At 47.6% G+C, this 26,751-nt stretch overlaps 1 protein-coding gene across 1 annotated transcript in view; it reads left to right on the top strand.

The window, feature by feature from the left end:
* The window catches only part of plxna3 (plexin A3), a 97,577-nt gene extending 77,105 nt beyond the window's left edge, over nucleotides 1–20,472 (top strand). Inside the window, exons 14-38 of the mRNA XM_023957061.1 lie at nucleotides 2,858–2,954; nucleotides 3,038–3,228; nucleotides 3,442–3,590; nucleotides 3,658–3,778; nucleotides 4,434–4,570; nucleotides 4,650–4,820; nucleotides 4,893–4,986; nucleotides 5,266–5,385; nucleotides 5,456–5,575; nucleotides 5,649–5,783; nucleotides 6,872–7,106; nucleotides 7,191–7,333; nucleotides 8,134–8,289; nucleotides 8,849–8,949; nucleotides 9,198–9,264; nucleotides 9,441–9,587; nucleotides 10,467–10,626; nucleotides 10,862–10,965; nucleotides 11,484–11,580; nucleotides 12,596–12,673; nucleotides 12,878–12,987; nucleotides 13,711–13,880; nucleotides 13,963–14,175; nucleotides 15,040–15,190; nucleotides 15,272–20,472. Coding sequence (XP_023812829.1) covers nucleotides 2,858–2,954; nucleotides 3,038–3,228; nucleotides 3,442–3,590; nucleotides 3,658–3,778; nucleotides 4,434–4,570; nucleotides 4,650–4,820; nucleotides 4,893–4,986; nucleotides 5,266–5,385; nucleotides 5,456–5,575; nucleotides 5,649–5,783; nucleotides 6,872–7,106; nucleotides 7,191–7,333; nucleotides 8,134–8,289; nucleotides 8,849–8,949; nucleotides 9,198–9,264; nucleotides 9,441–9,587; nucleotides 10,467–10,626; nucleotides 10,862–10,965; nucleotides 11,484–11,580; nucleotides 12,596–12,673; nucleotides 12,878–12,987; nucleotides 13,711–13,880; nucleotides 13,963–14,175; nucleotides 15,040–15,190; nucleotides 15,272–15,367 — 3,363 coding nt within the window. The 3' untranslated portion in view covers nucleotides 15,368–20,472. The remainder of the gene's footprint in view (nucleotides 1–2,857; nucleotides 2,955–3,037; nucleotides 3,229–3,441; nucleotides 3,591–3,657; nucleotides 3,779–4,433; nucleotides 4,571–4,649; nucleotides 4,821–4,892; nucleotides 4,987–5,265; nucleotides 5,386–5,455; nucleotides 5,576–5,648; nucleotides 5,784–6,871; nucleotides 7,107–7,190; nucleotides 7,334–8,133; nucleotides 8,290–8,848; nucleotides 8,950–9,197; nucleotides 9,265–9,440; nucleotides 9,588–10,466; nucleotides 10,627–10,861; nucleotides 10,966–11,483; nucleotides 11,581–12,595; nucleotides 12,674–12,877; nucleotides 12,988–13,710; nucleotides 13,881–13,962; nucleotides 14,176–15,039; nucleotides 15,191–15,271) is intronic.
* Nucleotides 20,473–26,751: the final 6,279 nt, after the last annotated feature.

Genomic DNA, 26,751 nt, shown 5'->3' with positions numbered 1-26,751 from the left:
ATTCGGTTGATGATGTTTGAGGATCCCAGTGTTACTGCAGACCCCCACAACCCCCTTTTTATCAATCACGCTTGTTTCTAGGTTGTGAGGAGAGTCCTGTTTTCACTGGGAAAAAACATGCGGGTTTGGAACCAGAACCTGTGCTAGCTATCAGACCAACCAACAGCCAGTTATCATTCTATTTTAGATAACACATCAAAAGGCTCATGCTAAATCATCTTTTTGAGCTTTTAAGTCTATTATAATGTTCATTCGTTCCTCAGAGGTCAAGTCGTCTTCAGGAGTGAAAATAAGTTATATTGGATGTTAAAAATTGTTCTTTGATGTGCCGAAGGTAATATATGATCTTATTTATAGATATAGTTTACTCTGAAATGCTTAAGAATAGCAGAATATGGGCCCTTTAGGAAGTTGATAAGAAAAATCCATGTTTTCTGGGACCAGATCCTAACCTGCGATGATGAACGGTGAGACAATCAGACAAAACCTGTGAAGATGAACTTCCATGAACAAACGCTTGTCCATCTGTAGAAGTCAGAACAAGTTTGGAAGCAGAAGAGCGGAACTTTTTGAGAACACAAAGCAGCCTCATGTTTACAGTCTTTGCCTGTGCGCTTCTCCTGGTTGAGGGCAGTGCCAGAAAAGGATTTTGGTGGAAATGGGTGAGAGAGCGTGCAAACCGTGTGAGCAGAGCTGAGTCAGAGCTCCTGAATGCTGAGATGACAAAGAAAGTGGTGAGGAGGAGAAGGATCTGTCCTCATTCAGCCCAGTGATGCTGCCAGTTTGGCTTTTGGAGTTATTGCGGTCACCATTTGCAGAGTTTTTCAGCAGCATTTTGTTCCCTCTTAAATCCTGGCTCTGTGTGAGCGTGCATGAGAGTGTGCACGTGTTTGAATGAGTTATGATGCTGCCCTGTTGGGCTCAGCTGGCTGCGTTTAATGGAAAATCAGCACATTAGACACGCAGCTCTCTGCAGATCGGTCCTGCCGTATCACATTTTTCACTGGAACACGTGCGCGTTTGCACAGACTTCTGTTCTTTGAAACAGGCTGACCTGCAGTGTGAGCATTGCCCTGAGCCGTTTTCATGAATGTCTCTGTTTTGGTGGATGCTCCTCAGAGGCAAACATGGTGATGCCGACATCATGTGGCTCTTTTCAAATCATACACCTGCATCTGCCTCAACAACTAAACCAATAACACAAACAAGTGCAGGGGCGGACATGATGTGTGCAGCATGTCTGTAAAATATTCAACCATGAATGCTCCAGCCACAGCATGTCATCCAGCAGAACATCTGAAATGCCTTCTGAATCTGACTGGCATTCAATAAGGAGTCCCTGCAGACCTGGAGGCCTCTTTTATGGACTGCAGCATCTGCAACATCTGCAGCAAAAGTCTGAGGAGCTTCCTTCTGATCAGGCCTGATCAACCTGCTGATCAGATGTCTCCACATTCTGATTGAGTGAACACCTGCAGAACCGGGAACCAGCCCTGGTTCTGCAGGGCTGCGAGACAAAGCCAAGTATTTGGACCAACCTCATCACGTCTGGTTCTTATAACGCAGCTGAAGCAGCACTAGTGCTAACTAATGAAGGGAGTGTCTATTACTCTTCCTCACAACTGACAGAAGGATCTTCTGCAACCTCCTTGCAGAAGATCCAGACCTTTTTGTCACCCATTAGCGTGGAAGCAGCGTCAGAATTCTCTGATTCCACTCGTGCCCCTCCCGAACAGGAGGGGTTTCTGCTGAAGTCCAGCAACAGCACTTCATAATTAATCTGTGTGTGTGTGTGAGTCTGTGTTTGTGGGCGGCTGTGGTGCAGGGGAAGGGCGGTCGACCTCTGATCGAAATGTTGTAGGTTCGATTTCCGCCTTGCCTGTCCATGTGTCGAAGTGTCTTTGGGCGAGACACTGAACCCACCTTGCCTCTTGTGATTATAGGTTTGGCACCAGTGATTGGCAGCGGAGCCGCCATCATTGTGTGAATGTTTGTGTGACTGAAAAGCGCTTTACAAGTATACGCCATTTACCATGTGTTTGTGTGTGTGTGTGTGTGTGTGTGTGTGTGTGAGAGAGAGAGGGAGAAAGTCTGCTGTAAGTTAATTAAATGAGCAGGTAAACAAAGTCATTAAGAAACATTGATTTTCACTCTTTTATAAAAGACGTTCTCAGCTTTTCTCTAGAGGTTGCTCGTGTGTGTGCACGTGCACATGCACATTTTGTTTGCATGTCTTTGTGTGTTTGTTACCTCTTAAGTGGAGCTGACACATTCAGGACACCATCTCTGTCTCTTCAGTGGGTCTGAAGAAGAGAGCCTTGTCTGTCTCAAACACACACACACACACACACACACACACACACCCACACATTGGTCCGTGCAGCATTTTTGTTGTGGGAAAATCCCACTCTTTCCTGGTACGGATCTGCAGGTGGAGCCGCCTCCATCGGTCCATTATCGTGTTTCTCTGAGGGAGTTTTTGGTAGTTTCCATGGTGAACGCTGCCTCCATGACAACACTGCTCTGCTGGGTGTGTGTGTGTGTGTGGGTGTGTGTGTGTGTGTGTGTGTGTGTGTGTAATCTTGAAGCCTTTACCAGCTGATTCAACACACGTGTCCATTTACCTCCTGTTGTCCTTGTCTAAACTGTTGTCCTTTATTTGGTTTCATTAAGGATTTTTCTTGATGAAAGTTGCATCCTTGTTAAGTTCACATTATTAGTTTTGGGAAGACATTTCTTATCAACCAACAAATTCTGGTTAAAAACAGTAAACTGAAATGGTTTGACGTGGAGCTGTGTCACGACTCAAAGGAAGCGGTGGTCTTGTGTTCTGACGCGTCCCCGTTTGTCTCTGCAGTACTGGTATGACGGCGACGAGGCCGGCGACCTGCCTGTAGATTTCTCCGTCGTGTGGGATGGAGATTTCCTCATCGACAAACCTGCCTTCATGAAAGGTAAGCCCCCCCTTACAGTCGTGTGAGCGTTCTGCTGTGTTGCTGCGCGTCTCTGAGCGTGTCTGTGCTTTGGCGTCCCTCAGCGCTGCTGTATAAGTGTGAAGCCCAGCGCTCCAGCTGCGGTCAGTGCCTCAAGGCCCCCACTGCCTTCGAGTGCGGCTGGTGCACGGAGAGCAGGAAGTGTCTTCTGCGGCAACACTGTCCCTCCCCAGAACAGAACTGGATGCACCACGGCCGGCACAACCTGCGCTGCAGCCACCCGCGCATCACAAGGGTACGGCGCCAAACCTCCAACCCACAGCCTCTGCCTGCTTCAGAGGGTTTTAGTTGACGTTATCTTTATTGATTAGCACATAAAGGAGATGAAACTCCTGCAGAAGCTTGGATTCTGTCGAGGTCATTGTCTTGAAAATGATGAATATCTGAGGAATGAGGCGCAGCAAATCACTGCTAACTAAGAGAGGATCGATCCCCTCCGTCCCTGCAGATCGATCCTCTGACGGGACCTCGTGAGGGCGGGACACGGGTGACGATTGAGGGGGAAAACCTGGGACTGCAGGTGAAAGAGATCGCTCAAGTGCAGGTGGCTGGAGTCCGCTGCAACCCCGTACCTGTGCAATACATCAGTGCAGAGAGGTGTGTGCATGTGGAGGACCTTTCTGGCTCCATGGTGGAGGCCTGGTCTGACTCTGCCCCTCTGCAGGATTGTGTGCGACATGACTGAGGCCCTCCTCCCCCATTCCCTGGGCGGGCCTGTGGAGGTCTGCATCGGCGTCTGCAGCACTGAGTATCGAACCACCTCCACTCAGATCTACTCCTTTGTGGTGAGTCCTTCAGACCGAGGGGGCTCTCTTCCTGCCAGACCTTTCAATCTTCTCTGTGATGGTTAAGCAAAGCCAAAGACGGCTAACCCGTTCATCAGGAGACCCTGACAGTAGAGGATGCAGCCATCTAATAAATGAATCCATGTTATTAAGAAAGAAACATTTGAAAGAATCTCACAACTAAACTAGTTGTTCAACCGTTTGAACACAAAGAAACATGGTTCAAATGAAGGTCCGGCTTGAACCACAGCGCTTTCTAAACGAACATCTTTCTCTGAAGCTCCAGCAGAAACTCTGTTTTCCCTGAAGAACATGGGCTGAGCCACAGCTTAGAGTCGGTGCTGCAGACCCGTTAGCTCTGCAGAGAGCAGCAAGCTGTCTTGTTGGTTCAGCTCTTCTCTAACAGTGTTTAACTACTAACTACCAATATTCCAAAGAATTATTCAGTAATTCACAGAAACACAAATGAAATCAGACAGAATGAATACAAATGAGAAGATTACAAAAAGATGCCAACGAAACGCTGTAATCAACGATCGGCTGTAAGGAAGGAGGGTTTGTTGAAAACGTTGGTCAGGTGACACAAGAATGAAGGACATCAAATATGTCAGAGTTAAAGTATGTCAAGTTCAACTTCCTCTCTGTCTGCCCCCAGAGCCCCAGCTTCAACCGCATTCGACCAGCTATAGGGCCCGTTTCCGGGGGAACCAGGCTCACCGTCTTCGGTCGGCACCTGGACGCCGGCAGCTCGGTCGTCGTCTCCATCAACAAGGAGGAGTGTCTGTTCGTCAAGTCAGTTCCTTCTCTGCACTGTCTGTGTAACAAATCTCTGACCCAAACACTGAACACTCATGAACCCCCCCCCCCCCAGGAGGACCAATCGAGAAATCGTCTGTATTACCCCCGCCTCTGTGTCTGGCACTGGCTCCGCCTCCATCCGTCTGATGATTGACAGGGCCGAGGTGACAAGCTTGGAGGTAAAATACACGTACACCGAGGATCCGACAATAACCAGCGTGGAACCAAACTGGACCATCCTGAAGTAAGTCATGGCATCTCAGTAACAGGTAATCATCCCATCAGAGTTATTGATCTGAACGTTGTGCGTTTGCAGCGGCAGCACCATGATTACAGTGATGGGGACCAACCTGTACACCATCCAGGAGCCCAAAGTCAGAGCCAAATACGGAGGCCTGGAAACTACAAACGTAAGCTGACCTCGTGATGAGGCTTTTCACCTCACTCCTGTTCTGAACCTGGTTGGTTCACATTATGGTCTGTGTGCTGAGGTCCAAACAGGAAATGATGTCCAAATGCCAAACCTGAGTTACTGAGAGGTGATGACCGTCACAAAGCTCTCATCCTTATTCAGAATCTGATTCTAAAGGCCATTCAGCTTACTGTGGGGGTCAGAGGTCACGGCTCCACACTGCTGCGGGTGTGAGGTCATGATGACATACCAACCAAACGTCCATCTGTCTCTGCAGTTCTGCACATTGGTCAATGACAGCGCAATGACGTGTTTGGCTCCTGGACTTGTCTACAACAAACCAGAGCCCCCGGATGGGGCGCTCCAACCCGATGAGTTTGGCTTCATCTTTGATCAGGTAACACTGACCCCTGGTGTAAGAAATGTATCAGCTGAAGCAGCCTCCTCATGGTGATGAACATGTGCAGGTCTCCTCTCTGCTGGTGCTGAACTCCACGCCTTTCATGCATTATCCAAACCCCACCTTTGATCCTCTTGGGAACGCTGGGGTCCTGGAGGTGACGCCAGGCTCACCCATCATCATCAAGGTGGGAGTGGATGCCCTCTGCTCTGGACGCATGTGTCTGGAGGCAGGTTGGCTGAGCTTGTGCATGTTTTCAGGGCAAAAACCTGATTCCAGGGAACAACCGCCTGAACTACACCGTCCTGATCGGAGAGTCTCCCTGCGTCCTGACCGTTTCTGAAAGCCAGCTGCTCTGCGATTCACCAGACCTCACCGGAGAACAGCGCGTTCTGGTGAGCATTCTTGATGTTTGAGGCGGTGCAGAGATCGCCGCATGAATGGAAGCATGGAGGTCCGGCCAGAGGGAGCTCCACCTGAAGGTCATGAAGTCCTGACGCGTCTTTGATCCGGACATTAACACCTCAAACGGGACTTCTTTAGTCGCCCTTTTACTATAAACGCCCCCCTGCTTGTCTCTTTTTGTTTTGGAGTATTAGCTTAAGCAGCATTGAAGTGACAGAAACCTGTAATTGAAGTGCTTTTGATGATAGGAAAACATATTAGTGTGGTTCTAAAAGCTTGATTTACTATATTTGTTGTTTCAGTTTGGATTTTATGTGTCCCAACCTGGGCTGTAAGATCCCTTTGTCCCCTGGAGCATTAGCTAATGCGCTTTAGCCAGCTGTCACAGCAACCCTTAGCAAAGAGACCGGCAGAAATGAAGCTTTCTGAAGACGCCTGAGTCACTGCTGCTGTGTTTACACGGACACCAGTGGGCAGCTCATAACTCACTTTTGAGAGGAGGAGGAGGAGGAGGAGGAGGTCTCTGGAAAGGTGAAAGTCATTAAGTGCTACTGCATGGAGTCACGGGTTATTGACCTGATTTCACAGATTACAGGCTGACACAGACACACAAACTCTAGATTGCACTTGGAGGCTCTCACTCATCAAATTAAACCTCAAATCAGCCGAATCAAACCGTTGCAGGCCCACCTTTTCCTAATCTTGCAGTTTTCAAGGACAATAAACTAAATAAAAAAACACAGGAATCTAACAGGTCTGTCTTCTGCGAGGTCCAGTTATTAGCCTTCAGAACCAGATGGCAGGTGAGCACCTCCTGCTGACAGAACTTTACACATCCATACGGGTCGGACCCCACAGGACCGGAACAATGAGACCATTTTTGTTTATGCGTCAAGTCAGTTCTAGTCTCATCGGGACCAGTAGCACTTAGATAATGATCACAGAGGTCTCCATGAGCACTGGGTCATAGCGGATCTAAAACCGGACTGACTGTGGACCAGAACCACAGAAACAGCCACAGAAGGTGAGCGTACGCGTGGTCAAGGCAGGTTTTACATGCCTGCTTTATGCATTGCAGATCCTGGTTGGTGGTCTGGAGTACTCCCCAGGGATGCTCCACATTTACTCCAACAGTGTTCTGACACTTCCCGCCATCATCGGGATTGGCGCCGGTGGAGGGGTGCTGCTCATCGCCATCATTGCTGTGCTGATCGCTTACAAGAGGAAGACGCGGGACGCCGACCGCACCCTGAAACGCCTCCAGCTGCAGATGGACAACCTCGAGAGCCGGGTGGCGCTAGAGTGCAAGGAGGGTGGGTCTATGCCCCCCCCCCTCATTGCTACAGCCTTCTTCTTTCTTTAAAAGGGTTTCTCTCACATCCCCCCTCCCCCCACAGCGTTCGCAGAGCTGCAGACGGACATCCAGGAGCTCACCAACGACATGGATGGAGTGAAGATTCCCTTTTTGGAATATCGCACCTACACCATGAGAGTCATGTTCCCAGGAATCGAAGAGCATCCCGTTCTCAAAGAGCTGGACGTACGAACATGAAAACAGCACACACTTGCATGCTGATTTTCAGAGACGCACAAAGAGTTACGACTATCGATGTTCCTCCATGCTAGCTTATTTCCTTCCCATCTGCTTATTGTCTCTGCAAACGTTTAGAAACAGTAATGGTTTGATGGATGACAAAACCTGTGAACACAACCACTGACTGTATATGAGAACTGGACTGAGTGACTCCTCCCCCCTGGCATTCCAAACAGGAAGTATGGTCTGGCTCCAAGAACCAAAACCCCATAAACTTCTATAGAGAAATAAACAGCTGTTACTCTATTGGTCAGAATCACCATTCTGGATCTGATACCTTTTTAATAATAATCCTAATCTTTCCATGATATTTTCTTCTGTAGTTAAAGTTATTCCAGCTATAAACGCATCAATCAGATGAGTAAAGTTTGTGGTTCCACGTCAACAGTTTGAAATGCTTGGTTTGCAGATTCTCTTGAGCCCTCTTTTGTGGGTGTGGACTTTTGAGTTGGGTCTCTCCTGATTGGAGAGAGCGGTTCCCATAGAAACGTTGACTCAGACCGACTTGAACCAATCACTGCTTACGGGCAATTTCTGGTTCCACCATGGCGCCGTCCTTATCGCGAACAAATGACGCCTGGATTGACTTCCTTTGGTTGAAGGCGGAGGTAAACCCTTTTCTGTGGACGAGGTCACTGTCACTCAGTCCAGGTCTCATACTCCGTCAGTCTCAGCACCTGATTCTGGTCCAGTTCTCTCTGCTGTGTGAGGACTTTGATCACTGATCCGCTGATATCTCTTTTCAGTCTCCAGCCAATGTGGAAAAAGCTCTGCGCCTCTTCAGCCAGCTGTTGAATAACAAGATGTTCCTGCTCACCTTCATCCACACGCTGGAGGCCCAGAGGTCCTTCTCCATGAGGGACCGTGGGAACGTGGCCTCGCTGCTCATGGCTGCCCTGCAGGTGCTCTTCACAACAACGGTTGCATAAGTTGGTTCAGATGATACCCTCTTAATTATTTGTATCCGGACTTCAAAGATGAATGTGCATATTGTGAATATAAAATGAAAGCGTTTTCCTCACTTATCTATGTGAGAACCTGGTTGTTTTCATGGACTGGGAGGGGCTGCTGCTCAGAGAGCAGGTTTTCATAAGAAGACTCAGAAATGCGTGAACAGACCAAAACCCCACTTTGGGGTTGTTTTCTGTGAGGAATGAACATTATAACACTCAAAAAGCGTGATATAGACCCTTCAGGATCAGGTGTGTATTGTACTATAAGCCCTGTTTTTCCACATTCAAAACCAACCCTGAAGTACCAAAGTTGCAGTTCTTCAAAAGACCTCCAGAGTTTGGTTTTGGAATGGAGCTTATTCCCATTGACCCTAGCTGAATAACAGAAGGCTCAACACCCAACCCTGGTGAACCCCATCATGAAAACATCTGTTAGAAACATGACAAAGCCTGGAAGGAGGGCAGCTGTTCTTTCACGGCTGCGTGCGTCACGGATGCTTCTCTGCAGGGTCGGATGGAGTATGCCACCGTGGTGCTGAAGCAGCTGCTGGCTGATCTGATAGAGAAGAACCTGGAGAACAGGAACCACCCCAAACTGCTCCTGAGGAGGTGGGTCTGCCGCTTTTTCTGTCTGGGTGCACAGCAGCCATTTCTCATCGAGCTGCTCATTACTGACTAAATCAGCTCATCTTCAAGCTCTTCTTCACCTTAATGAGAACAGGAATGCAGCAGCTTCTCTGTCCACCTGTCCCATCATCACGTCCTCTCCTTCCTTTGGCCCCGCCTACCCTCACTCATCCTTCAGATCTGAGCCACAATTCAAACATTCACCTCTGACCTCTGACCTGTGTGTGTAGGACTGAGTCTGTTGCTGAGAAGATGCTGACCAACTGGTTCACCTTCCTGCTGCACCGATTCCTCAAGGTATTCCCTTCATTCCTCTGCTCCTCTTTCCTGTCCTCATCGCCATTCCTTCTCAGCATAACTGTGACCAATCAGATTAGAGCTGCAGTTAATGTATTCCTAAGAAATAATGCTTAGATTCAGCTGCTGAGGGCTTTTCGGGATTAATGTGCTAACAAACCGTCCTCCCCCCTCAGGAGTGTGCTGGAGAGCCTCTCTTCATGCTGTTTTGTGCCATAAAGCAGCAGATGGAGAAAGGACCGATTGATGCCATAACAGGAGAAGCTCGATACTCTCTGAGCGAAGACAAACTCATCCGGCAGCAGATCGACTACAAGCAGCTGGTAACAGCTTCATTCACCAGAGATGGAAGCAGGATTGATGGTTCTGGAGCTGGTTGTCACATGAGCAGCATCAGGCTCAGAGTCCTGTTCCAACAATCATGTGGCTTATTCACTGACTGTGAAGCCAGAACCTGCTAACCACATTCCTGTTTCTTAGTGGGGCTTCTCGAAACCCATCAGCCGATCTCATTTTGGCCTCGGCACACCTCGTTCCTTATTTAGTCCTGTTTACAGCGTTGAGGGTCCGGCCTGCGAGCCGTCGATGAACGGCGTTACTTCTGTTCAAAGAAAACCTCCCAAAGTCCACCTCCTAGAACAGCACGACCACGTTTGCTCACAGAGATGTGTGGGTTAGTTTGAGCAGAAGGGTGTTTGTGAAGAAGAGCCTCCTAGAGTTTCTAGAAGCAGCTTCTCAGTCTCTCCTCTGCCAGCACCCACAAGCCTTCTGCTTCTTCACAGCCCTGTCAGGTCCAGGTCTGGCGTGGTCCTCCTTGTTCTGCTGTTCTCGAGGTCCAGATCCTCTCTGAGCCATTGTGTGATGAACTGACTCAGACGTGCTAGTTTCTGCACTGAAGCGTATCATAGCAACAAGAGCACAGGAGCATGTGTTTACCACCCGCCTGCTCACTATTAGAAATGAATGATGAATGATTCAGAGCCACTCTCCGTGTGTTTGCTCGTGCACACGCTGGACGTGGAGAGAAGAAAAATCCACTCTGGGTTTGGTTTCTGATCCGTTGAAAGATCTGAGGGAGTCCGGTGTGACCACAGGTCCCGGAGCGAAGCACCAACCGGAGTGTGGTTGTGAAAAGGGTTAAACCTAAAACGCTTCTTCAGCACATAAATGCAGGAAATAAAGCTGGACTCTGCCTCCCCCAGACGCTGATGTGCATCCCTCCGGAGGGCGAGGCGGGCACCGAGGTGCCCGTGAAGGTGCTGAACTGCGACACCGTCACTCAGGTCAAAGACAAGCTGCTGGACGCCGTTTACAAAGGAATCCCCTTCTCACAGAGGCCTCAGGCCGACGATATGGACCTGGGTATGTGCTGGTTCCACCCCTGCCTCTGTTTTCTCTACAGCCCCCAGTATTTTATTTATTTACAAAATATTGATAACTTTAAACTGAAAAAAGTATCTTAAAAGGGTTCAAAATCTGACTTTCAGCATTTCACATCTTTTCTAACTTTCATTGACAGTTGACTCATCACACTAAGTTCTTGTGGTGGTTTGTTGGCTTTTGTGATGATGTGGCTCACAGTCTGTTGTGTTGGCAGAGTGGCGTCAGGGTCGACTGACCAGGATCATCCTGCAGGACGAAGACGTAACAACCAAGATAGAAAGTGACTGGAAGAGGCTGAACACCCTGGCTCACTATCAAGTAAATAAAGATCTCCAGAAACAAAGCTGGATCTCTGCAGAACTCGGTTTCTGATTGAAACAAGAAAAGGCTAAAAATCAGAATTTTGTTCTGGTTATTGTATCCTGATCATTTTCCTTGTGTTTGTTTTGTCAAACTTGAAGTTCTTGTTTTAGCAAAGACAAAAACTATTGTAAGGACTAGCACCAAACACATCTAAACAAACCTAAAATCAAAGTACTAAAGCGGGAAATGACACTTAAAAATAGCACCTACAGGCTACCCAGAAATGAGATGAATGTGGCCAGACGTGGGTGTTTGTCCCATCAGACGGCTCCGGCGCTCTCTCGGATCACGGACGCCACGCAGACTGAGCTGTGCTCGTCTGAGCGCGCTCAGTTTCATGGCCAACTCCTGCAGTCACACTCTCAGTTCACGGGGACTCTTGGGAAGATGAAGATGGACAGACTGGGAGGCCAATTAGTCGGCTGACCGAACGAATGACTCGCTGACAGACTGATGTGTTACTGTGTTGCTAGGTAACAGACGGCTCGGTGGTGGCACTGGTCCAGAAGCAGGTTTCTGCCTACAACATTGCCAACTCCTTCACCTTCACCAGATCCTTGAGCAGATATGGTATGTAGCAGTACACACACACACACACACACGTGGACAATGGTGTTTGTCTTTGCATTGGTGAGCAGGTAGACGGTGTGGCGTGTCTCCTGGTATTAACCCTCACAAAAACCAGACTCAAGAGAACTAAAACATGAGGACAGTCTTTCTGACAGCAGGAGGAATTCATACAGAAACATGTGTCAGGCTACTGGATTAGACAAGCTAAATGTGGTGCCTGTTATCATTTCTGGACCCCTAATACAAAAGAGAGGACTTCTCCCACTCTTTTTTAGTAAGGGGGGTCCTTTGTAGCTCTTCTTTTAAACACAACCCTTCTTCTTCCCACTCGCTCTTCCTCTTAAAGAGAGTCAGGAACATCGTACCCTTCAGGTGTAGTGATGGGGGCTGGGAGGCAGAACAGGGGATCTAACACTTTTCCTTCATTGACTCTTTAAACCTGTTTGTGGTTTCTTTCTTTGTGTTTGTGGATTGATTTGTGTGTGAGGAGGTCAGGTGTAGCCTCAGGTCAGGTCCCCATAATCTTACTTTTATGCAGTTCAGTCTGAACGCTTTCTTCATCAAATCTGAATCAGTTTCTCTGCTCCTGTTGAACTCCTGAATGTTTCCTCAGCTCTTCTGCCTGAACTCAGTGATTGTCTGCATCACGTTATGCGAAAATCTAAATTCAATTGAACCAATGAACTTCATTTACATTTGTTTGAGGATAATCTAGTTTGATAGTTGAAGATTTGTCAGTGATCTCCTGACAACCAACTGGTAATAGTTTCTAGTTTGCGTAGATGTAAAAATGTTGGATGAGCTTCTTGTTGTTTATCTTCATAACGGCTGAAGTTTGACTCTGAAACTGGGAGCTGAATGTCTCATTTCTGACGCTCCATCGTCCACATGGAGCCTTTTGTTTCAGGCTGAAACACAAACCGGCTCACTTTAAAAAGCTAATTACAAACCGTATTCTATAACGTGAAGTGATGGTTGCCTCAGCGTTGTCTTCTGTGTTTGTTGGTGGCTGCAGAGTCGTTGCTGCGGACGTCCAGCAGCCCGGACAGCCTGAGATCCAGAGCTCCCATGATCACTCCGGACCAGGAGACAGGTGAGGCCGCGGCCTGTCAGCAGGCCCTGTCAGGTGGACAGATGCCTGTAGAAATGTTGACAGCTCTTTGGAACAACCCACAGTTATCAGTTCCTTCATCAACCAACCCACACAATGAAGGATCTGTGGGTTTTTTTCCTGTGATAACATGATCAGCTTCCTCTGCTTTCTGGCTGCGGCTTAAGCAGTGATGTGTATTTCCAGGAACTAAACTGTGGCATCTGGTAAAGAACCATGAGCACGACCAGAGGGAAGGAGACAGAGGGAGCAAGATGGTCTCTGAAATCTACCTGACCAGACTGTTGGCCACCAAGGTGATACAGCGCCCCACAGACCTACAACAGAAGCTTTCTATTAAACACTTTGCTCAACACGTTGCAACAACTCCAATGCTGTGGCGTCACTTCATAAGAGTGGAGAAAATGGAGGCAGTGGTTGAGCTGATTGGTGAAATGAAGCAGGTAAACCAGAGGCCTGAAGCTGCTGTCCAACCCTACTCTGCATGGTTGGAACTACAGCTTGGACTGTTGTAAAAAACCTACAGGCTGCCACCCAACACTAAATGTAAAAACTACAACAAAGAGCAGGAGTGAGCAGAACAGGGCAGGGCTTATGTCAGCTAATGTGGCTATGAGGTGTATTCTAAAGCAGCATTCAAGGGAGGGAGGGAGGGAGGGGAAGGAAAGGTTGTGGTTTATTTATTTATTGGACATAGATAGTTTTTAGAGGTCGTGTTTTTACTCTCCAGTTCCCTTTGGTACAGATCATGGTCCATGTTTTTAGCATGTTCATAAACACGTTATAGAGGGAATCCCCTCCCTACACTTTCGGGCGTGTCAGAGTCCAAGGATCACTCTGCGTCTGATGTGGGGGTTCATAGTGTCCTTAGTGTCACCTGAAGTCCCGATCTTCCATTTGTCTCACAATGTCTGCGGAGGGAACCTCCACACTCTACATGGTCACAGCTAAACTTCAAGTTCAACATCTTTCATGGGTTTTGTGTGATCACTCCTGTACATTGGTCCTCTCGCCACTAGGGGACGCTGCAAAAGTTCGTGGATGACCTGTTTGAGACTGTGTTCAGCACTGCTCACCGGGGCTCTGCACTTCCACTGGCCATCAAATACATGTTTGACTTCTTGGATGAGCAGGCGGACAAAAGACAGATCAGCGATCCAGACGTCCGGCACACGTGGAAGAGCAACTGGTGAGACACTGTGACATGGTTGCCGGCAGTTTAAACAACGTTTCTGTTTTCATGTCAGAAACATGTGTTCTTTGGTCTGCAGCCTTCCTCTCAGGTTCTGGGTGAACGTCATCAAGAACCCTCAGTTTGTGTTTGATATCCATAAGAACAGCATCACCGACGCCTGCCTGTCGGTCGTAGCACAAACCTTCATGGACTCCTGCTCCACGTCTGAACATCGGCTTGGGAAAGACTCTCCGTCTAACAAGCTGCTCTACGCTAAAGACATCCCCAACTACAAAAGCTGGGTGGAGAGGTACGTGTCCATGTTATCAAGCAGTGACACGACGGGTTGTCACCACAGACGCACATGAAGCAGATAAATCCTGTTCATCCTCTGAGTTGGATTGAGCTGATCTGAAGCTTGAATTTCAGCTCCGCGTTCATTACATTTCAGCTAATGCAAAGTCATCAAACTCCACCCCTTCTGTAAACTCACTTCACATTCTAACATATATCCAAACATGCTTGGACACAACTTTGTCAAAATCCATTCCAAATTTCCAGTTAAACTCCAGCAACACTTCACTTTCTCCGTCACCAGTCATCCGTAACCCTCTCTTTGAAACCAATCTATCATTTGAACAACATGTCAACCTCATTCAAACCTCATTTGAAACCCTCATTCATGCCTTTATTACCTCCTGGTTAGATGACTGCAACAGCAAACTTTATGGTACATCCTCCAAATAATCAATATGCTGCAGTACATTCAGAACTCTGCTGCCCGTCTGCTCACCCTCTCTAGTGAACACATCACCCCCGACCTCCAGAACCTTCCCTGGCTCCCCATCCCTCAGCCTATCAAATTCAAAGTTCTCACCACCTTCAAAGCCCTTCATAACCTGGCCCCGCCCACTTCACCAATCTGCTACATCCTGCTCTCTGCGCTCGTCTGATGCAAACCTTTTGTCCCTCCATGACGAACTAAGCATCCATCTGGGGAGACAGAGCCTTCTCCATTGCTGCCCCGACACCTCAGAGACTGTCCTGACCTCCCAATGTTTAAAAAATCACCCAAAACTCATCTTTTGAAAACAGCTTTAATCTTTCATCTGTCATTTTTCGAGTTTGTTTCGATTGGCTAACTGTAGTTCCTTGCTTAACCTGTGTCCTGCAGGTACTACAGGGACATCACTAAGATGCCCAGCATCAGCGATCAGGACATGGATGCCTACCTGGTGGAGCAGTCCCGCCTTCATGGCAACGAGTTCAACACACTGAGCGCGCTCAATGAGCTCTACTTCTACATCAACAAATACAAGGAGGAGGTGGGGATGTGGTTGTCTTTTCCTTCAGCCTTGTCGGCAGCTGCCAGACTCTAATCTTCACTTTCTTGCCTTTGTGTTCAGATTCTGACGGCGTTGGACCGGGATGGGTACTGTCGCAAACACAAACTGAGGCACAAACTGGAGCAAGCCATCAACCTGATGGCCGGCAGCAGCTGAGAGGAGGACAGCTGGACTGATGGACCAAAGGGTGGACTGATGGGAGGAGGGGGAGAGGCACAGAAGGAGGGGGGATGAAGGCATTTTCATTTTTCTGAGCAGAACGTCATTCTACTCTGTGTTGGGACACACTGGCAGCCATGTCTCCAGCCAAACTGTCAATTGATCAAACAGTAATTTATTAGTTGATTTCTTGTATGTCTAAAGGGGGAATCCCTGCCACCTCCGCCTGGATAGGTGGCGGGAAACTCTTCTGTAACAAGGCTTCAACATGCCTTTGAGTCATTGTAGGGACGTGGTTCCCACTGCAGGTGCCAAAGTGGGGGTGTGACTGAACTGCACTAGAGGCTTCAATGAGACTGGCACCTGACGTCTAAGTGGCCCTATTTCAGGAAATCTGCTGACTGCCTGGAGCCTCGGGTGTCCTCTGAGCAGTGGCCTTCCTGCTCCGACCTGCAGGATGAAGAAACGCAGCAGATGTTTGCTAGAGAAGCTCCTGACCGAAGAGTCCACATCCACGGCCTAAATCTGGTTCTGCCAAAAGCAAACTTGGATTATAGGAGTTCTCTGGAGCTTTAATGAGGCAGAAGTGATGAAGAGAATGGAGGGCTTGACTTGAAATCAGGGTTCAGTTTGGGTGAAATGTGAGCAGAAGCGAGGTCTGTTCTGCTGAACTGTAGGCTGTCTGGCTGAGCGGTCAGGATGGAGATGCCCCTATGTTGCTGTTTTAAAACCACTTCACGTTCTTTCTCTGGACAATCACTCTGTATGCAGCACACTGAGCCCGGTGCCTACGGAGCGACCACTTCCTGTGTCCACAACCCCAAACCCCCTTTTTCCCCTCCCATGTTTCCTACTCTTCTTTCCTTTCTTACCTTTAGCTGGCCAACAAGACTTTTTAGTGATGTACTGCCGACCAATGAAGACTGTGGAACTCAACAGACCCTCAGCAGACGACGTGGGCGGAGGCGGATGCTGAGTTATACCTGAATACATTCCAACACATGCAAACAGGCAGGGTCTGTAAATATCACTGGCTGCTGACTCGCCATTTCTCCCACATCCTGAAAACGGACTCATGCTGTTTCTTGGGACCAGAACAGCGGTCCTGGATCCAGCAGCGAAATGGCGTGAGGGCGTGCATGCGCCTGCACACAGCCATGCTAACCCTGCCCGCGGGGAATACTGTGCAGAGCTACGAGCCAGTGCCATGCAAAGACTGGACCGGATCACACCAGAACCGGACAGTCCCAGGACCAAATGCAAGCTGATAACCACCCAGAGTGGAGGTTAAGCCGGAAGGAACTCCATCATTCTTCAGACCACATTTATAAGGATGGTAAAAACGGATAACAACAGTAACAAAGAGCTGAACTTGTACAAAGATGGACGTTTGTCTGCATCCAGATGAGAACCCAACCGGACCCACAGACTCTGAAGGGTTTCAAAATTTTTGGTACTTTTCTATAAACATAACAGCGGGGGGAGGGTTGTAAGTGAGGGGGGCGGGCGTCATTGGAGGGCTTCTGCTCACCTCCATCACCTGAGCCAGGTGTGAGCTGCTGTCACTGTGTGGATGAAGGACACCCTCCTCTCCACACACAGCCCTGCTCTTTGAGCCAGAACGCGTGGATGCTGCTCCCCAGGCTGCCCGCTGCTCTCATGGGTCCGTCTGAAGCAGGAGCTGAGCGGGACCAGCCTGGCCCCTCTTCATTTGGGTCAGTACAGCACTGATTCAAGCTGAGACCTGCTTTAGTTCATGTTAGAGCCTCAGGTGTTCCGGCTGCAGGTTCAGGTAACCTCTTTGTTTCCGCTCATCTCCTGTGATGGAGTTCAGGTTCTGAGCTGTTTGCAGCTAAATGTCCTTTTGACGTGTTGGTTTTTGTTGTGAACAGCAGGAGGTCAAACCTGAGGAGCTGTGTTTGTTGTAGTTCAACAAAGAGGCGGCGTGTCTTTGGCGAGCAAGTGTTCTGCCTCGGCCGGTCCGGCTCCGGTGCCATAAAGCTGCATAAAGAAGCACCTTTTTTTCTTTCTCGCCAACCTAAAAGTCATTTCAGTCTGTGGGGCCAAAAGAAGCTGAATGAGGAAGAGGAGGGCGGGGCCTGACAAAAACGGCCTTTCTGTGGGGATTGGCTGTGTGTGCACGTGCACACGCGTGTGCATGCTGCTGCTGTGGAACGCGGTGCGTTAAATCGGTGATAGCATCTGCAGCTCATTTAAACGCTTCTTTCTGAGAAACCCTTCTCTGTTGAAATGTTAAACTACAAAGATGTCATCTTTACCTCCATCCTCGAGAAGAGGAGCAGGAAGAAAAGAAAAATGAAAAAAATCTAAAATTAGAAGCAGGTTGATGGGGAGATGGAGGAGTGTGAGGAGAGGGGAAGGGAGGGGAGGAAAGGGGGAGGTCAGATTCTCACCACATGCAAAGGTGGGAGAAGAGGAGAGGGATGGAGGAGGACCGGCATGGAATACTGAGAGGGAGGAGAGAGGAAGAATACAGATGAGGGAGAGATGGAAGGAGGCCTCCATCACACCGACTGACGCAGGGCAGTTTCCTGGGAGGAGGAGGAGGAGGAGGTGTAGGGATGAAGGTGGAAGGTGCAGATGTACAACCAGGAAGGAAGTGCGAGTGTTTATCACTGTTCGCCGTGACATCACAGCGACCGAGGTGTTGGGGGGGGGGAAGTGGCAGGCTCAGATTTGGGTTTCTGCTGTAGCATGCACATGTCTGTGAGCGTGCACGTGGAGGAAACACTGACAGGGCAACAGAAAGGGTGGGGTCTAATTCCTGGAACCATACACAACGTGCATGAGCGCTCGCCTTCATCGTGGTTTTTACATTTTGCAATAGTGGGATATTTTTTATTGTGTTTTTATTTATTGTCATCATGGGTTGTATTTATTGTACACAGGGTTGTGCCCCATCCTCTGGAGATGGAGTTTATTTAAACTTGTCATGTCTTTTTGTTGAGGGTGGGGGCAAACCACCACGAGTCAGTTCATCTCAGTTTTATCGCTTTCTTCCCCTTCAGCAAACCAAACTCTCCAGCTGCTGCTTCTTGACAGGAGCTAACGTTTGTGGACTGGGTCTCCCGCGGCGTCTGCTGATCAGGATGGACCATCCTCACTGATCAGCAGACTCAGCAAAGCTCTCCAGTCATCCGACAGGTCATTTAGGAGGAAGCAGCGAGTCGCACACTCATCGGGGTGTGGTTTCACTCCCTGACTCCGCCCCTGAGGGAAGCTGAGCCATCCTAAGACCTAAACAGCAACTTCCCCAGAAGCAGATTTGATGCTGAAGTAGAACAGAAATAGGTGTTACCTTAAAAGACAGTCCTGTTGAAAAGGAAAGAGGCGTTTTTGGTTCCGATGTGATGAAGATGAAGAAAAGGAGAATCTGTTTGAACCAACAGACCAAAACCGAAATGTGGAATGGAGGTCTGCTGCAAACCCCCCAAACTGTGCCCAGCAGGACTGTCTAAGCCCTGTCTATTAAGCTCCGCCCACACTCCAAAGATTAAATCTTACCCTGTCTATTTTTGCTCAAATGAACCTATTGGATTATGAACTCACCTGCTAACATTTTACTGAGATAAAAACTGTTTTTTCAAGAAGAAATATTTGCTGAATATAGTAACTGCAAGTGAAAATTTGCCATATTTATTAAAACGAGGTATTCTGTCTCAGTGAAATGTTCCCTAAGTGGTAATAGGTACTATTGACTGTAAATGTACTTGGTAAAGGCTGGAGTGCACTGCTGCAGGCTGCCACTAGGGCTCTGGGGGGGATTACTGATCCCACCGAATGTACATTTATCATAAGAACAGGGAATCCGGCAGGGACTCCCATGGCTGCAGCTCTCAGCGTGCTCCTCAGCAGCCACAGCTGCAGGTCTGCAGGTTTTAGACCAAACAGAGACCATCTGGGAGGAAGCCCATGCTGCTTTCTGGGTCTCACATCCTGATGGAGTCGCTCTTTTCTGCCAACGTTTCAAAATAAGAGCTCAGATGAGGAAGAACAGGACTCCGTCCAGCAGGGAGAGGACACTACTGTGAGAGCATCATCACACGCTCCAAAGAAAAGCGCCTGCCCCCCCCCCCCCCCCCCCCCCCCAACTGCATCAACCACTAAGAAGTATTATTAAATGTTTTGAAAGCCATGACCTCCATGTGACTGAGCAGTGAAGGGGACCTGCTCTCTGTGTGTTTGCTGTAACATTTATGTCTTTGTTCTGCACATCGGGCCGTGAAAACAGAGCCACAGCTTCATAACTGCTGACTGGACTAAAACGAGCAGAACTAGGGACCAGGTAATAGACCCGCCGGGCTTTGGTTGAAAGAATCTTCTGGGACACGATGAAGTTCTCTCTGAAGAAGCCAGAACAGGAAGACGGCTTGTGTGTTCCTGTAAGGGCTGGGGCTGAGCATTACAGACAAATCAATCCAGAACCATTAACTCATGACTGGACTGGATTTGGAAAACAGTCCCATGAAGTCCAGCTCTGGGTAATGAGAAGGAGTTCCTCTTAACTCCTTTTCTTCAAATCAAACTGCCTATAAACTGAAAAAGTAGCAGAAACACAGTTTTCCCTCAGGGGTAAAGCAGGAGGACTTTAAATTCAGATGTCATTAGTTGCATTAAGTCTGTTCTGCTCTGGACCCAGACCCAGTTGGTGCTGACAAACAGGACAGCCCGCGTAAAGGTACGGAGTTCTGCTTTAGGTGTGACAAAAACAAATGTAAGCCACTGGAAAACAGAATTTCTTCATGCAGTCCAGCTGGATTCTGTCAGCAGAAGTCTGACGCATGAAGGAGAAGGTCACCATGGAAGCCCCACGTCCAGAACCTGCAGCTCCACAGCGCCACAGCACCCGGAAAACTGTCTCCCACCCAAAGTGCAGAAAAAGCTGCTGTAATACAGCAACGTCCAGGATGTAGCCAGGGCCCGTTTGTGATGCCATTGCCTTGTTTTTGTCATTTTTGCTAAGTTAAATTGTAATGATGATGAAACGTGTAATAGCCTGTGTCAGTTTTCTATCATTGCCATTGCCTTCTGCTGAGTTTGTATATTTGTGTGGTTTCACTAAAGTGTAAATGAAATCTGGAGCTGAACTGTCGACCTCTTTGTTTGACAATAATGAAAAACGAGAAAATCAGAGCGCTGGCAGACTCCATGAAGGAGACGGATGGGTGTCGCCTCACGGATCAGATAGCGTGGTCTTCATGTGGCAACTCCAGGGTTCGACTTCCTGCTGCACTGCCAGGCAACACATTCTGGCGAGGGTGCAGACTAATTAAGGGTGACGAATGATTGGCGCATTGGAGTGCTTATCAGCAGCCAGAAGAAAGATCTGTTATCAAATGTTTTCATTATGGAAAAAGACTTTAGATGAAAGTGAGTGAGAGGAACAGACTGAGATCCACCTCCCATCTCCATATGGAAGCTTCACTTTAACAAACTAAAACTTTGTCTGTAAACTGACTCAAAGTCAGGTCTGTCTTTACCCAAATCAAGGAGGTTTTCTTCACACTTCCATAAACCTCAAAGCGTTTGCTCTGCTTCCATTAGGAGTTCATCGTTAAAAAGGTTTTTCTTCTGTTCGCATGGCAACTAAACACTGCAATATTTATGGAGCCGTGCTCTCCAGCTCCCAGCAGCCACCATCTGCTGGACTTGAGGTAACAACCCAACAAAGGTAAAACCTGAGGCTAAAATGTAGACTCCAGTTAAGGTTAGTAACTTATCGCAGTGATGTTTCTCACTTTGTGAAGATCCAGGTCTTTCAAATGACAATAGAGAGCTCCTTTACCCCTTAAATAATCCCCACTCCATCACTTCAGGAGCAAACTGTTCTTAATAGATGCACATATCAACACTATTACCATGAAGTTACCATGAACAAAGAATCATTGAGTAAAAGCACTGAAAGAGCAGCAGGACTTGTCATGATGATGATGGTAGAATCATTACCTGATTTAAAGGTTGGTTTGCATAAAACGCACAACGAGTCATTTGTGTCAGAAACACAACAAAGCAGAGCAACAACATAAACACACTGGCATTTTCTACAAACTGTCCTTGTTCCACTAATAAACCTGAGACCGTGTGATGCAGCAGGAATGCTGACTCGTCATTGGCAGATGTAAGCGTTCATTTGTGAAGCACATTTACAACCCAGATTTCCCAAAGTGCTTTGCAGTCCAATGTCAGGGAAAAACACAATAAAAACAACAATATTATTTTTTTAAATGCAGACTCTTAATGTTTGGGATTTTTAGTAGTAATGGTACAGTTATAATGCATGCTTTAATAAAAATGTGTCGGGGGGGGGGGGGGGGGGGGTCCAGGAGAATCAGCATTTGGTTCAATACTGTCATACAAATACTGTAACATTTTTAGTTTTAGGTCAATACAGGAACATTTGTAGTAAAACAAACAGGAACCTCTGACCCTGGGGTTACAGTGTCAGTTTTTATTTCTGTTTGTGGTTTTTTGACTTATCTGGTCATCAAAGAATATTTTCTGTCACTGTTTTCATCAACAAAATTATTACAACTATCCAAGTGTTTTTTTAGGTGATTTTTCCAAATGCTTTGAAGTCAGAATAAGCAAATGAAGTGGGCGGCATAGTGGTTAATGCTCTCATCTCACAGTGAGAGGGCCCTGGTTCGAATCCCAGCTGGGACCTTTCTGTGTGGAGTTTGAATGTTGGGTTTCCCCCGGCGCTCCAGTTTCCTCCTAGGTGTGGCTGTCTGGTCCTGTCTGGTGACCTGTTTGGGGTCTTCCCCACCGTCACCCAAAAATAACTGGGTTGAATCTGATCAGTGGGATCTGAAGACAGACGGATTTTATTTGTACAGCCCAATATCAAGACGACAGTCGTCTCAATGGGCTTTGTTGTATCGGTAACTGTTCTACTATGGTTGAACACAGTAGTTGGATTCTCTGCTCATGTGGTGTTCCCCAAACCAGAACAAGGTTTTAAAAATATGACTAGAAATATTATTTTAACAAATGTTTGAATTTTAATAGACAGTATTTTGCTATAATTACCAATAAAGACATGTATGTCATTGTATGCAAATATCTTTATATTCTCATGGATATAATTAGACTTGAACCTTTAATGCATCAACCTCTTGGACATTGTGACACTTTGGTGTGTGTAACCCTTCCAAGAACACGTCAATGGAAGGGGGGGGGGTCATCTAAGATAGCACAAGGGTTAAATGGACATTGAAGTCGTTATGCCCTATGTGACTTTTTTCCTGCAGAAGCTTAACCCTTGTGCTATCTTAGATGACCCCAACCTTGCATTGACGTGTCATCCCTACCATGACAAAGGTGGATAAAGGTGGAAATATTTCATGTAATCCATTGACACCAGTGAAGATCACAAATCATTGAAGAAAAAAGGTTCAGAGCACTGTCTAGTGGGTCTAGATGACCCAACTCCCAATGTTAAAGTGCCTAGGACAGCACAAGGGTTACACTCCTTACAGCTAACTCTAATGATGAAGCAACATGTGACAAAGGCAACATCAATTCCCAGCCCTTGTAACCAATGACAGCAGAGCTGCAGTGTGCCAGGACCCCTGCAGGAAAGAAACAAATGAGCTCCTCTAAAGCTGTGATTTGATTACAGTCCAGTGTGTTTGTGGAAAGCCCTGACTCAGACTCTGCTGCCAGTCACCCCAAGCAGCGCCAAGTCAGCACCTTCCTGTGGCTCACACATTAATCCTTTCAGGACAGTCTGAGACCCCAGGGCCAAACCAAACCAGATCAGACTTAAAAGGAGATGAAAGACGAGTGTCTTGAACAGAGCATCTGAAATGTCTCTGTGACGGTCTGAGCTTTTAGAAATAAAATGCTGGCTTTCTACTTAGGCTGCTCCAAAGTAGCTAAAAAAATTACGGTGATAAAGTTACAAGGGATTGGGCCCATTAAAATGGGATAGCTAATTATGACTCATCTGAGGATATTTAACAGTAAGTATAACCCAAGACAAACTACAAAATGACAGAACTTAGAAAAGAACCAAACACAGCCAAGTAACCTGAGTACACAATAGAAGGCTTACCTACTAGCAAACTGGGGGGAACTACTGAAAATATTGAAACGTGGGGCAACGCAGACGTCAGCGTTAACTGCTTGGCTTAACATTGTCTCCACATCACAACTATTCCACCCCCCCAAAGCTCCCCAAATATTTTGTAATCTATCATTAAAACGTCTTCATTCGATTGAAGTGTGTTTAACAAGATTATTTTGTTAAAAATGCTTCTGTGTCTTCATGTCTTCAGAAAAATGCCACAAGAAAAAGTTAAAAACAGAAAAAAGACCGTTTTCATTGAAGTGGGTCTTCAAAAGGTCCAAAACTCTCTGTGATCCACAAAAAGAGACGTGAACAAGCAAACCCACACACAGCCACTCTCTAAAATGAACTGTTAATCATAGACGGTAAGAAGAGCTGACTCATGACTTTTCTTTTCATTAGCTTACCACACACACAGACACACACTCACACACACACACACACACTGTGTTGCTGGTAGCATTTATATTAATTTCTGCTTTCAGCAAGTTGTATTTTCTGCTGATGTTTGTGGGAGACCACTGACTTTTATTACAAAGTGTGTATATCTGACCCATGATGTGATTATCCGATATCAACCAAATCCATAATTAGGAGCAATTTGTCATCACAAAGCAAGATGTCCTCATTGTGAATGTCTGACACAGACCCAAACAAACCTTCCTTGATAAGCTATGTTCACATGTGTATGTGACACATGTGTAAAGAACGCTCTAAACACGTGTTTTTGAATGCACGTTTAGCCCATGGTGTTCACACTGGACACGCAGGTTTTTTAACCTTTTTGAAGTCAAGGCACACTTTATCCTCGACAAAAATCCTGCGGCACACCAGCATCCAAAAAAAGAAAACAAAGGGAGAAACTCATAGTCTGCATTGATGTTAAGTCCCTCCGCAATGTTTTTTCTAAAAGTCGTAATAGGCCGGGCCTGTGGGTATCCTGTCGGCTGCGGTGATGGTCGGGCGTGCGGCGCTAAGGGGTCGGTCGGCCGAAGGGGGTTACTGCGTGACGACGGGGGGTGGGAGGCAACCAGAAGATTGTGAGTATGTGTGCGAGAGTGCATGAGTGGGATGGACCTGGGGCCTGGGATCCTCTGGGGCTCTCCTTCTCCATCACAGGGTGGGGAGGGCTTTAGGGGGGGTATGGGAGGAGGGGTCGGATAATATGGCGGGTGAGGAGGGTTGTAGAGTGTAGGGTTATGGTGGGGGGGGGGGGGGGGGGGGGGCTGTGGGTGCGCGGCGATCTCTGGGTTGCTCGGGTCGGGTGCCTGGGCTGGCTTGCGGAGACGGGCGCCGGTTGGGTGGTGGGCGGCCCATGGGTCCGCGGGCCCTGCCCTCGTCCTTGTATCCAGGCACGGACACCTCCGGCTCAGGTGTGATGTGATCCCCGGCTTCTGGCCTTGCCAGAAAGCTCAGGGATCCCTCTCCCTGCGTGGAGAGAGGGCTGCCGGGCCCAGGAAACCAGCACCCAGGGAACACGGCCGCCGTTGCCAAGGGTCCAGTACCCCCTACCAGATGGTCCAAGGTCCCACCTTCCTTGCGAAATGCGTGTGTGTGTGTTTGTGAGGGTGTGTGCGTGCATGTGTGTTGGACTGTTTTGAGGAGTAAAGGGTGTGTGTACTAAGGGGGTGCAGTTAAAATTGGCGGGCATAATTTGTTTTATTTCTTGTTCTGTCATGTTTGGTTCTGTTTCCTGTTTTATTTTGAAAGGGTTCCTGTCTTGTCATGTTTTTGAGTTTTACTTCCTTTGTCCCTATCTGTCCTGATATTCACCATGTTCACCTGAGTCTTGTCTGCCCTGTCTGTATTTAAGTCTCGTCTCTCCCTTTCTCTTGTGCTTGTCCATTAACGTCTTCATGTGTCTTCGTCCCTTCATGCCATGTTCCATGTTCCTCGCCACGCCACAGTAAGCGTTGTTTTGTTTTGATTCCTGCTCTGCAGCGCCTTTTGTTTGTTTAATAAACCCTCTAGCCTTGGAACCGTTTGCCTCCCGTCTCTGCATCTGGGTCCTACCTGCTCTCGAGCCCCCTCACCGTGACACATCTGCTGCTTGCTGGCAGTGATGTACAAGCACCCCCCCCCCCACCCCAAGGAGCACTTTTTGATCTGAATCAGTTAAAAACAGACTGACTGTAATGTATTAATTTTATTGTATTTTATTTGTATAGCCCAAATTCACAACAACAGTCGTTGTGAATTGGGGGCTATACTTACGCCTTCCAGGGAGACTATCTGATCAGACAGAGGGTTATGGCTGTGGCCGTATTTGGTTTTGTTTTATTCTGTTTGTTCTGTGTTTTGTGTATTTCTGTATCAGAGTGGGACTTGTGTTTTTGTGGATCTTTGTGTGTCTGTTTTTGTCTGAATATTTTCCGGTGTGGTGCATGAAAGTGTGGCCTCCAATTGGTCCAGAGCTGGAAGACGCTGCCTTAAGAGCACCACTTGGACCTCTACACCTTGAGAAGGGAGTTTGGCTGCAACTCGTCTCCATTGCAGCTTAACCCACTTCTACATTTTGTTTTTGATTTCACCTCTTGTTTAGTTGTGTGTTGCACTTTAGTGTTGTGTTTTAGTATTTTGTAGTTTTGTCCGTGCCCACTCTGTTTAGTCATTTGGTTTATAATTTTGTTTAAGTGAAGCTGTAGGGGTGAAGCGCCATTTTGGCTACGTTCACACTGCAGGGCTTAATGCTCAATTCCGATTTTTTTTTAAAAATCCGAATTGTTTGCTAGACCGTTCACATTTCCAAGTAAATCCGAATTTTTGTGATCTACTGTGTGACCGTGAAACGACCCAGAGTTGACCCGCATGCGCAGAAGAGTACTCAACGTCAAATGACGTCACTCGTTGTTTGCGGAAGTAGCTAAAGTTAACATGGATGTCAACAACAGTGTTGTCAACAGCGGAGCTCTTTTTTCATTAATACATTTATTTTCACAAAAGAGCCAGCACAATAACAATCTTCCCATTTTTAAGAAGGCATTGGAGCGGGGATCGTCTGTAACCACTGTTGTGGAATGTATCGGGCCCACGCGCGTTTGTGTAAGGGACAGGAAAAGAGCGCGTGCAGCGGGAGAGAATGGGGGGGCGGCAGTGTGGGCGCGCATTCATATTGTGTGTTACGGAGGAAGGACAACAGTAATAAAAGAAGGTTTCCCCCAGAATAAATGCTATGGACTCTTTATTAACCCATTCCGGAGAATCCTGGAGAATCTAAGGGTCAGAACAGGGAGGAGGAGGAGGAGGATCCGCCTTGGGTCCCCTGCACTTCTGACCACTGTCGGGAAGG

Source organism: Oryzias latipes, chromosome 7, assembly GCF_002234675.1.
Source record: "Oryzias latipes chromosome 7, ASM223467v1".
Lineage (NCBI taxonomy): Eukaryota > Metazoa > Chordata > Actinopteri > Beloniformes > Adrianichthyidae > Oryzias > Oryzias latipes.
This window is presented reverse-complemented; position numbering and strand designations above follow the sequence as displayed.